Source organism: Oryza glaberrima, chromosome 2, assembly GCF_000147395.1.
Source record: "Oryza glaberrima chromosome 2, OglaRS2, whole genome shotgun sequence".
NCBI classification, from domain to species: Eukaryota; Viridiplantae; Streptophyta; class Magnoliopsida; order Poales; family Poaceae; genus Oryza; species Oryza glaberrima.
In genome coordinates, this window is record NC_068327.1 from 2151663 (window position 1) to 2162391 (window position 10729).

At 43.5% G+C, this 10729-nt stretch overlaps 2 protein-coding genes across 4 annotated transcripts; one reads left to right on the forward strand and one right to left on the reverse strand.

Moving 5' to 3' along the window:
- Nucleotides 1–1092: 1092 nt before the first annotated feature.
- On the forward strand, nt 1093–8013 carry LOC127762067 (AIG2-like protein D). Of its 2 annotated transcripts, XM_052286420.1 has the most exons (6): nt 1093–1275; nt 1370–1442; nt 1603–1695; nt 1897–1980; nt 2542–2679; nt 7866–8013. In XM_052286420.1, exons 1-5 carry the CDS (start codon nt 1157–1159, stop codon nt 2632–2634), a joined length of 462 nt encoding a protein of 153 aa, XP_052142380.1. In that variant the 5' UTR covers nt 1093–1156; the 3' UTR covers nt 2635–2679; nt 7866–8013. The 2 variants fall into 2 exon arrangements, with proteins under 2 accessions (XP_052142380.1, XP_052142379.1); XM_052286419.1 differs by lacking the exon at nt 7866–8013 and having other exon boundaries at nt 2542–2822.
- Nucleotides 3072–10255, reverse strand: LOC127762065 (auxin response factor 5). Of its 2 annotated transcripts, XM_052286416.1 has the most exons (14): nt 9879–10255; nt 9685–9803; nt 8269–8367; nt 8126–8182; nt 7894–8049; nt 7725–7809; nt 7269–7359; nt 6980–7144; nt 6739–6861; nt 6525–6600; nt 6310–6439; nt 4108–5942; nt 3820–4010; nt 3072–3555 (listed from the first exon to the last, which is right to left on the reverse strand). In XM_052286416.1, the coding sequence occupies exons 1-14, from the start codon at nt 9976–9978 to the stop codon at nt 3357–3359; spliced, it is 3426 nt and encodes a 1141-aa protein (XP_052142376.1). In that variant the 5' UTR covers nt 9979–10255; the 3' UTR covers nt 3072–3356. The 2 variants fall into 2 exon arrangements, with proteins under 2 accessions (XP_052142376.1, XP_052142377.1); XM_052286417.1 differs by lacking the exons at nt 7725–7809; nt 7894–8049; nt 8126–8182; ... (1 more) ...; nt 9685–9803; nt 9879–10255 and adding an exon at nt 7612–7707.
- Nucleotides 10256–10729: the final 474 nt, after the last annotated feature.

Sequence of the window (10729 nt, forward strand, 5' to 3'; positions counted from 1 at the left end):
AGCACAACAAGAGCAAACACCGCTCTGGCCTTGTCGCAGGGCTTGCTGTGAGTACTTGCCCAGCCACATTAATTAGGAATGAAGAGAGGAGTTAGAGAGGGAGAGAGGCGTAGAGGAGGAGAGGCGAAGGAGGAGGACGACCAAGCAAAGCTCCGGGAGAGAGAGGTAGAAAGGGACAGATAAGATTGGATATCCTTTCACTTCTCCCGTTCCTAGGGAATTCCGTTGGCTAGTTTTTCTGTTATAACTATTTTTAGACGACATACGGTGCTCAGTGAAAATATACGGTGCTTCTCTGAACTTGCTTTCCGATGATTAATAATCAGCTGTAATCAAAGCTGTTAGCACCCAATGGAGTACAATATATTGCTGATGAGCTTATACATCAGAGACCTGTGCATCGCCGTCGTCGTCGTCGCAGAGCTCCACCTCGACGGCGGTGAACACCACGAACAGCTCCGGGCCATCACGGTGTTCGTCGTCGGTCTCCAAGAACCTGGCGATGCAGGAACCTGCCGACGAGGTCTGAGCCGACGGGATTGAGCGCGCCGGGCAGCGTGTAATCCCGAGGAAGAAGGCTGCGACCACACCGGCGGCTTGCCGGCGTCAAGGTCCGTGGCAGAGAGAGGACCATGCCACTGCCATCACTAGCCGGTGAGAGGCCGTGCTCCGGGACGTACTCGGCGAGGCCGCCGATCGAACGGCAGCGTCCAGTCGTCGGCGGCGCGCCGTGTCGAAGCGGTAGGTGCCGCCTCCGCCGCCGACCAGGAGTCGGGTTGGAAGGGAGGCGGCGGGAGAGCATGGTAACGCTAGTCCTCGCCGCCGTGGTCATCGTAGACGTAGATGAGCCCATGGAAGCAACCACCGGCGACCGGCGAATCCGAGGCGTTGAGGCAGGTCGGGAAGGCAGAATCCGAATCCGAATGAGGACGGTGTGCTCGCCGGTGTCGACGGCGCGGCGAGTCTGGTCGACTCATCGTCGATCGATTGACCATTTGACCTCCAAGATTGTTTATCTGGCATCCTGGCCCCGCCTGCCATAGACTCATCGGTCTCTGGCCCCACCTGTCATAGACTCGTCGGTCCTCGCTTCTCTCTGCTCGTTAGTTGCCTTCGTCCTCCTGCCGCCTCGGGTGTTCTTCCTTCCTCCATCGCCATGGCGGCGGCGGCGGCTTCCCACCGCGTGTTCGTCTACGGGACGCTAATGGCGGAGGAGGTGGTGCGCGTCCTCATCGGCCGCTCGCCGTCCTCCTCCCCGGCCGTCCTCCCAAACCAGTCCGTCCACGAGACATCTGTTTCTTCTTCTTCTTCTTGCCAAGAATCCCCTCCTCTCTGCTGCGAAATTCTGACCGGCCACCGTCTCCTGCAGCCAGAGGTTCAGCATCAAGCGGCGCGTTTACCCGGCGATTCTTCCCGTCGACGGCAAGGAGGTCTCAGGGAAGGTACGCCCCTCTTGCTTCCTCTCTCGGTTAGGCAATCAAAGATTCAAGAAAGCTGAAGAGTCAAGTGAAGAGAAAAATCACAAGTGCTTGTTGCTAAATCAGCATGTGGAGAAAATTAAGGCCAGTTAATCTGTACTCTTCTTTTATGTATGTTGTGCAGGTTTTCAAGGGCATCACTGACAGGGAGCTCAATGTGCTGGATATATTTGAAGATGAGGAGTATGTCAAGAGAACCGTTGAGATATCACTAACTGTAAGCCTATCTCTACTATGTACTTAGCAAATTCCGATTGTTTAGATTGCCTGAAATTGCTGCTTCAGCAGTCTGTCATGCTGTACTGAAATTCTGAATGTTCAGCAAGATTGGACCCTGTGTCTTGAAGGAGAAATGTTTTGATTAGCTTCTTCTTTTCATCATATGGCTTCAGTAAGATGGGATGGTTTGGATTTTCAGGACACATCGGAGAAATTGCTTGCTTATGCATACATTTGGGGCAATCAGGATGATCCTGACCTCTATGGTGAATGGGACTTTGAGGTGAGGATGTTTCCTTTTTTTAAAAAAAAAAACTTCCATATGCCATAACAGTGTATAACGTCCTAACACTATGCTATCATGGTTCTTAACACAATGATACTCAATTCACGTGTTTGCGAAACCATGTTATCATAATCATCCAATGCAACAACCTGGCAGCCAACACCATGAGAGCTGCAAGCTCTTGCAGAAATAGTATATGCATCCGTAGAAAGCCATTTCTAGTTCTACTGTCAGTTCAGCAATCCTTGTTCCTCTGAGTGACCAAGATCACTAACTTCAATCAGTCATCAATCATTTAACATAGACGTGAATCAGTTGGTCAAATTCGAACTTGAATAGAAATGGCATGTCAGATCTTTTGGTTAATTATAGAGCACACACTCAAGAACTGGTAGACTTATACTCCATGGTCAATTAGCTGTGTAGAATGTTTACTGACTTTTGAGCCCTGCTCATTCATTGCTCTTCTCTCTTCTGCTGTCAACTTCTTTGAATCTTCTGTTGTCGAATTGTGATGTCCTCGGTACCTTTAATTCCTGTGCAATGTGTTATCTGTAGGAATGGAAAAGGGTGCACTTGGAGGATTATGTCAAGATGACACAAGAGTTCATGGAGGAACTGGAACAGCTCGAACCAAAGACCGAGACCTGAAGCCCAACACTCATTCGTCCAGAAGGATTCACTCAACAATGAATTGTATGTGCATTGTCAAATGGTTCTCCTCTTGTTTGTAAATAAGATGTTTACACCATTAATTGATAGACAACAGTTACAGAATTCGCAGTGGTTTCAATTTTAGTGCTTATAAGCTTGAGTGCAAATACATATAATTTCTGTGCTTTTGAATCAGTCCATATTTTACATGTGATGATGTGAAACAAACTATCTTCAATTCAGAAATTGATTGATTGGCAGAGGAGATGACAGGATAAAGAAGGAAAGGTGCAGAATATTTGCTATAGTGGTTTCTAATCTGGGTCTGATCTTAATAGAGGCTTGAACAACCCCAAGAACAGTTAGGGCAAATGTTTTCTCTAAAATACACTATCTTAAATTTCGCCTAAACCCTGTCTCAACTCGTTAACAGCTCTAGGTAAGTTCCATTCTTATCTCTAACTTTTTGCAAATGCAAAAACTACACAATATATCAAAAGAGGAAAAGAAATATTCTGAGGAGCATTTGCCCTCCCAGCTATAAGCTGACACTCTACACTGAATTCGGCGCATAGCCTTTTAGGCCACGGATTTGATGATAGTTATGCTGGGTTTTTGTAGCCATTGCATCTCTTCTGATCCCATTCTGAATTCATAATGGACGCAAAATAAGACAGGGATGTCAAATATTTCATATGTGAATGAACCTCTAAGTCAGGTCATTCGAATTGATCATACGGGCCGATGGAAGGGTTCCTGGGGTTCTGGTCACAGCGAGGCCTCCAACCATTCACCCCATCTGAGCTGCTGCAAGCCTGGTTGGGGAGGACATTGCTCCCCAGATCACCATCCAAGCTCATCTGTTGCACTTCTTGAGGTGATAGAATCCTAATGCATCTTACACAGTTCACAAACTCCCTGCATAATCCGCAACAGCTCATATTAGAATAACTAACCAGTAAAATCTTTCATCGAATAGTTCACTTGCACATCTTGTACACGCATTGTTTTTCAGTTTATGCATAAACATATTTTTCTGTCATATTATCATGCTGGATTAACCATGTTTCACTCTGGTAAACATATCTTTAGCTGTCAATTTTAGCAATCTTTATTATCTTGGGGCCTATTTTAGAGCAGGAAATTAAAGGTTCACATAAGGAGAAAGATAGATATACTTACTCCCATGGGTCATCACCAAGAAGCAGGATGTCATCCTCGTGATCCTTGTAGACCAGTTTCCAGCCTATTCTCTGTCGATCTTCAAGTTGACCCTCTATACCAAACATGCGAGCCAAAGCATGCTTCAACTCTTCATATCCAGAGTACCTGCCGATGTCAATAGACCGGCCTACAGCTCCTCGTTTGTACACCTATAATTCTTAGATTAGGCTTACTAGCATACGAGCCACAAAAACACACATCTTGAATGCTACACCATCATAACCTAAGCTAAGGAAAAGCCAATACCTTGGTGAATGTCCGCATTCTCTGCAGCGGAGGGGCAGCGGGCCAGGAATTTTTGTTCAAGAAGGCACCATCATTGATCGCAGAATCAATGGAATTAAAAGCCATATCCGACTGACCAAATGACTGGGAAACCATGGAGGTTGATATTTCTTGCAGAGCATCCTTTTGCATCGGGTAGTTGTTTTCAACATCAGTTGATATGTGATTCTGATACTTGACAGAATCAAGTGCATTTATCAGCAAGTCCTCTGTTTCTATTGGGAATCCTAACAGGTTATCATTGTTGATCCCAAACAAGCCACTGTTACTTGGATCCACACCTTCCATTTCTACATCAGGAAGTGCATCTTTGAACATCTGGTGTTGATTGAAGTTAGAAGAGGGGAAACCTTGATGCACAAGTCCATCTGTTCGGGAAGGACATAATGAAGTTGCTGATGAAGATGTTTCCAAGTTGTCTGTTTGCAATGCATTGTTTATACAATTTTGTGGGCCAGGAGCAACATTTGGTAATTTTGAGTTGACAACACTTTGCTTCACATTATTATTCGGCTTTGGCAATTCCTTGGTCATTAGTGGAGTTGCTGTTACAGCGTCAATGGAGGTTGGGATCAACATTGGAGCAGTGGACGGTGGCAGCCTTTCTGTGTTGATGCAATGTCTGTTTTTGGTTGATTGTGTAAAGTGGTTTCCATTAGCTGTGGATGGAGATGTTGAACAAGAGGGCATTTCCTCTGTAACTACAGATTGTGTAGCACCCGAAATGATCATAGCACCTCCAGTTTTGGGGATCACATTGGTTGATGAAATTGGTTGAAAAGCAACTCCTGACACATCTGCAAGTGAGACTTGTTTCTGTAAAAGCTTCTGCTGTTGCTCTTGCTGGACCGTGGGTAGCAATGGTGTTGCTTGCAATGAAGGCTTGATTTCTTGTTGGGGCATCATTTGTTGCTGAGCAAGTGAATGTGAATTTGACAACTGCTTTTGCATGTCCGTGATTAACTTTTGCTGTTCTTGGATCAGAGGTGGCTGTGAGAGTGTTGATGTGGATTGTGACATCAGTGATTGCTGCTGCAGTTTCTGTAATATCTGCAACTGAAGCTCCTCATCAAACAACTTAGACTGCTGACTTGCCAGATTTACCAACTGTCCAAGGGACTTATTTAGCTGCTGCTGATTCTGTTGTTGCTGCTGCTGCTGCTGTAACTGTTGTTTTTGCTGAAGTAAAAGCTGCTGTTGCAGCTGTAAATTTTGATCCTGCTGTTGATGAGACAAAAGCAGCCGCTGGCCATTAATCCTTTGCGGGTTTTGAGTTGGAGATGGCTTCTGCTGTTGCATCTGATTCTGAACAATCACCTGAGCCTGGACGAGATTAGATTGAGCTTGGCTCAGGGGAATCACTTGTATGGAGTTCTGCTGTCTCTGATGGTTGACAGCATCTTGTTTCTGATCTTGAGGATTGATGATAGCACCAAGCTGATTCAACGGAATTGCCGCCTTGGACAGATCGTTCATGGTTTGCATTTGCTGAGGGAGCTTGGGAGAATTAAACTGTATGCAGTTCTGTTGAAGGAGATTGTTCTGGACATATAGTTGCCTTGCAAGTTCATCAGCAGCAAGGTTTTGCATGGCAGGGTTACCTAGAGCTTGCAGGTACTCAGACTGCGCAGCGGTGTTAGCCAATGATGAGCTCTGCTGCCTGTTCATGTTCATCCACTGAACCAAACTTAGACCAGGTGCTGTACTGTTCTGGTTTTGAGTATCCTTTATGCATACCTCCTCACCAAGCCAAGGCATTGCCCTCTTGAAAAGGTTTTCCATATCTGACTCGTCATCTGTTAATTCAGATAAAAGAATATGAAATATACTACCATAAAAAAAAACATATGCTAATGCGATAATGTAGCCTATAGCAATCCTGGTTTCGAAATTTATACACTTGTTATCCTGTTCAGTCTACTATAACCATACACAATAACCCATTAAGTAATTCCGCATCGATGTCTAATGTTTAACAAATATGCAGACCAATTGTTTCCAGCACACATAGAATAAGTAAAAAATATGAGCAGAGAAGTACCAAACTAGTATATGCGCATACTGTTTAAATTAAGGAAAGGTATTTGCAACCAAATGTTCAGAGGCCATTTGAAGGAAATCAGTGTTGAGTATTCTTGTTGAACATACTAATATCAGTTATACCTAATTGCCTGGGGCGCTTCACACCAAAAAAAGGTTGGGGACATAGAAAAAAGGGAGCTGCAACCGGTTCAATCTCCCAGATTGAAACTCTGTTCCTCCTTTCACCAGCTGCAGACTCATCCCAGCCAACCTATAGAAATCAAATCAGCGAAATGGAAGAAAAATGAAGGGTGGAAAAAGATTAACACAACTTGAAAGGTATTCAGGAATTCAACCTGTAAATTGCGCCATTGGGAGTTTTTCCATCTCACAGGATCTAGGTCACTTATTCCAGTTATTGTACCCATGTACCTGAAAAGGTAGATATTTACCTATACGGACAACATAGCCATGATTTTTTTTTCTCCATGTTTTAAAAAGAAAGCAAAATGCATGAATCTCATTATGTTTCAAAAGTATGTGTTTTACGGATAATAAATGCCAGCGTACCTTCTTGTTCCTAATTCCTCGGTTTCAAACATCATGCGAAACCGCATTCCTAAAGATATCTGATTACTATACAGTGCCTTCTGGTATTTTGCAAATGGGATAACAAATTCAGTAGGACTGGCCCTGAAAGTTCATACACGTCAAAACACAATACTCAGAGCTATTCAGTTTTGTCTATACAACTTAGCTATTGAATATACAGTAAACAATACAGACAGGAGTATAAAGTCAGCACGCAAACCTAGGGTTATAAAATATGGTAAAAGGGCTACTGTTGGCAGCAGCATGGGCAGCCGCAGCAAGGACTCCTATGTGCATACTGTCGCTTGAAAGTACTGAAGATGATATATTAGTCGGTTGTCTGTTAGCACGCCTGATTCCTAGTAGAAGTTGATGCTTTTCATCCCTGAAAATAACATGACAATAAAAAAAAAGGGGGCATTTACATCTTGGATTTTGCTGTTTATTCTGTACCTAAACTAGGAGAAGCTTTTATTAGATGGAACTAAGGAAAGAAGCATGGAGTTCACCTCACAACAATAACAGAATCACCAGCAAATAACCTCTTGCCACTCACGAAAAGGCTCCAACCAGTAGTAAGTAAATGTCTTTTTGGTTGACCTGATAACACAAAGCACAGAAATAATTAACTGTCTCCAAACTTTACATATACGCATCAAAGACATTCAATAGAAGTATAGAACTAGGGACCTCTGTTAACTTTTATAAACCATAAGACAGACATTATTGTTCACTATTAATTAGCTTAATAATAGAAAACTGATGCAGAAGTGGTACCCATGTTGGTATTATTATAGGAAAACTATAGATCAAATTCAATTTCCGAAACTGCAAAGGCATACTCTGCCTTACCAAGGTCAATGGAGGGGCTATCCAGAACAAAAGTAGATACTAGATGCATGGAGAATCTCATTTATCCTGCCATTTTACAAAGAATGTTATACTGAATGTTAAATTTTCCACACCTCGATATATATGACGAAATGTCCACACATTGTCATGTATATCTCTAGCTTGCAGTTCTTGAGCTGGAGGTTGCATAGAGAAGTCCTACAGTGCAGAGTGGCAAAATTACAATGGTGCTAAGAACAGATCTTTTGTTGCAGAAAATCAGAAGATATGAAGCCTACATACCAGGGGAGGGAATATCTTCTCTGCGGCACGGCGAGGCACAGAGAATCCTCCATGTGTACTTGTATCACTTGCGGTGAGTGTCTTACAGAAGAATTCCATTTGTGGCCTTGCTTGTTTTAGTGCAAGCTCTGATAGTTGCAACGCCTCTTTTCCATACTGATAAAAGCAATTGATGAGTGCATTTGAACAGACTAGGAACTTTTGCGGAAACCACAATTTTTTGTTTGCTCACTGTATTCACTGGTTGAAGAGTCATCTGTGCATAAACTTCATCAGTATCTGGGTCTGCCTGATAGGTAAAGATAATGATTTTAGTATTGCTGATTGCTAGTTCTTAAAGCAAAGAGAAAATGGAAGGCAAGTAGCTTTAGGTACATGCAAATTGACACCGTGAAGAAGACATATCAACTTGGAGGGAAGATTTGGGTAGCTTGGAACATGTGCATCCACATCCTTTTGCATAGAAGCTGCAACCTGAAACAAAAAGCTTAGATTAAGTAGATATTCTGCTGTTTCCAATAGCATGGAGAAAGCATTTCTTAATATCTGAAACAATGAAAAATGCAGTCAGCTGAACCAAGTAGCCAGTATATGTGGATCAACATCCACTTTTTTCAAACTGAAAAAAAAGGTTTTGTGCTCAAGAACATGGAAGTGGAAAAAGAAAAGTACTACTGCACTACTCTGTAAACTAGCACTCGATAACCATCTCATAAAAATTTAAGAAAGTACAACCTTTCAAACATACTATGTTACTTTTGTACACCTGTCAACAAAATTTCAATAAAAAAATGAAGTTTCGTAGTGTCCAGTCCAGAAAGTGCGGTTCATGAGTGAACTTTTTTTAGATAAACTCGCATAAGTACAATTACCATCATGTGCAGCGCAACCAAATATCATTCATGAAAAAGGACCTTTTTTCTCATCTTTCTAAAAAGAAATGCACGAATAATTGCAGGACTAGTCCTCCCAAGACTGTCTATTGACCTAATAATTAATTATTTATTTTTTCAATCAGAGCACCATACCTTACCATTTGACAAAATTTCTCAAAACAAGTAGGAGTATTTATTTATTACAATCGGTTGGACTAGAAATGATCCATCTCAGGGTCATGGATGCAAGAAATCCAAATCCCATAAGATGCTTCATGGAGACCAAACCACATTAACATCGAAACAGTACTCACCATACTAGTAGGGCAACAGAAAAGGGAAGCCAGTAGGCCCAATGCTCCCAACCACTTTGGTAATGAACAAGTACAGTTATTAGTAGCTACATACAAGCAGAGATGTCTCTGCTAGCAAGTAAAATCCTCACATACATTAGCAGTGAACAATGCATCATGCGAGAAATACTCTTCAACTCTTTTGTTATAAAAAAATTATCTCCATAGGAGATCAAATATCCAAAGCCAAAATTTTATTTGGGGTGTAAGTAAAACATTTGCTCTGAGAAGGATCGTTGCACTGTATCAATCACTGCAACAGTACATACAGAAAGAAAGAAAGAAAAGTTCTTTTCTGTAATTAACCAAAAGAAAAAAAATTCCCATTGAACAACCCACAGAAATCTGAGAGTTTCACCTCAAAACGCACAAAAAAGACCACAAATTTTCAACCTTGCCATGAGCAGCATCATCAGATTAACATTATACTAGAGGAGGAGAGGAGAGAGCATCCAAAATACAGCAGAGATTAAACAGCAAGAACTGAAGAAGTCTTCGATCAAACTAGGTCGATGATGGAAGAAGAGGAGAGAGAGAGAGAGAGAGAGAGAGATGATGATGACCTGCTCGCTGTGGCCTTGCGGGAAGTAGACGACGAGGCTGCCCACCGGCGGCAGCGACACGAGCGGGCCGGCGCACGCGTGCCACAGCTCCGAGTTGATCGCCGCCGCCTTCCGCTCCCCTGCACCGCCGCAGCCGCCGCGTCAGCCACCGCCACCAGACGAGCGAGGAGAAGAGAAAAAAAAAAGCAGTATACCTTCGCATGCGGCCACGGCGGCGGTGGCGGAGGAGGAGGCCGCCGCCGCCGCGGTCACCGCGGAGCTCGCCGGCGTCTGCTGCTGCTTCATGCTCGCCATGGCAGTTCACTTCAGAGTCCTCCTCCTCCTCCTCCACGCATGGCACGACCGCCGCGCCGGCGCCGCGGGGTTCGGCGCTAGCTCTTGCCAGATGAACCACGCACACAAGCTCGGCTACTCCGGCGGCGGCGGCGGCGGCGGCGAGGCGAACAGCAGCAGCACGAAGAGCGAGGTGCGCTCTGCGGCGTCTCGGGAGTGGGAAAGCAAAAAAACGAAACGCACGCGGCGCGGCGGCTCTCGCTCTGCTGCTGCTGCTGCTGCTGCTCTGGCCTCTGGGTGCTCAGCTAGCAAAGCAGCTGGTGTTTTTCAAGTGCGTCAAAAAAAAATATCAGTTCTTCTATTGGAGAAAAAAAATACTAGTAGAATATTGTTTTTTTTAACAGTGGCAGGGTTTCGTTCCCTTCAAACTTCCAAAAATTCCGTCACATCAAATGTTTGACACATACATGGAGTATTAAATGTGGACGAAAAAAAATCAATTGTACAGTTTACATGTAAATTGGGAGACGAATCTTTTAAGGCTAATTACGCCATGATTTGATAATGTGATGCTACAGTAAACATTTGCTAATGACAGATTAATTAGGCTTAATAAATTTGTCTCGCAGTTTACAGGTGGAATCTGTAACTTGTTTTATTATTAGTCTACATTTAATACTTCAAATATGTGTCCATATATTTAAAAAGAATTGGCACACGAACTAAACACGGCTAGTGTAAAAAAAAAATTGTTTCCTTGCGAAGAGTAATA

Coding starts and splice junctions, on each gene's coding strand:
- LOC127762067 (XM_052286420.1), top strand. CDS start 1,157: ATGGCGGCGGCGGCGGCTTCCCACCGCGTGTTCGTCTACGGGACGCTA. Junction 1,276..1,369: donor CCGGCCGTCCTCCCAAACCA/GTCCGTCCACGA, acceptor CGTCTCCTGCAG/CCAGAGGTTCAGCATCAAGC. Junction 1,443..1,602: donor GCAAGGAGGTCTCAGGGAAG/GTACGCCCCTCT, acceptor TATGTTGTGCAG/GTTTTCAAGGGCATCACTGA.
- LOC127762065 (XM_052286416.1), bottom strand. CDS start 9,978: ATGGCGAGCATGAAGCAGCAGCAGACGCCGGCGAGCTCCGCGGTGACC. Junction 6,601..6,738: donor GAGGAATTAGGAACAAGAAG/GTACGCTGGCAT, acceptor CTACCTTTTCAG/GTACATGGGTACAATAACTG. Junction 3,556..3,819: donor CTTGGTGATGACCCATGGGA/GTAAGTATATCT, acceptor CGGATTATGCAG/GGAGTTTGTGAACTGTGTAA.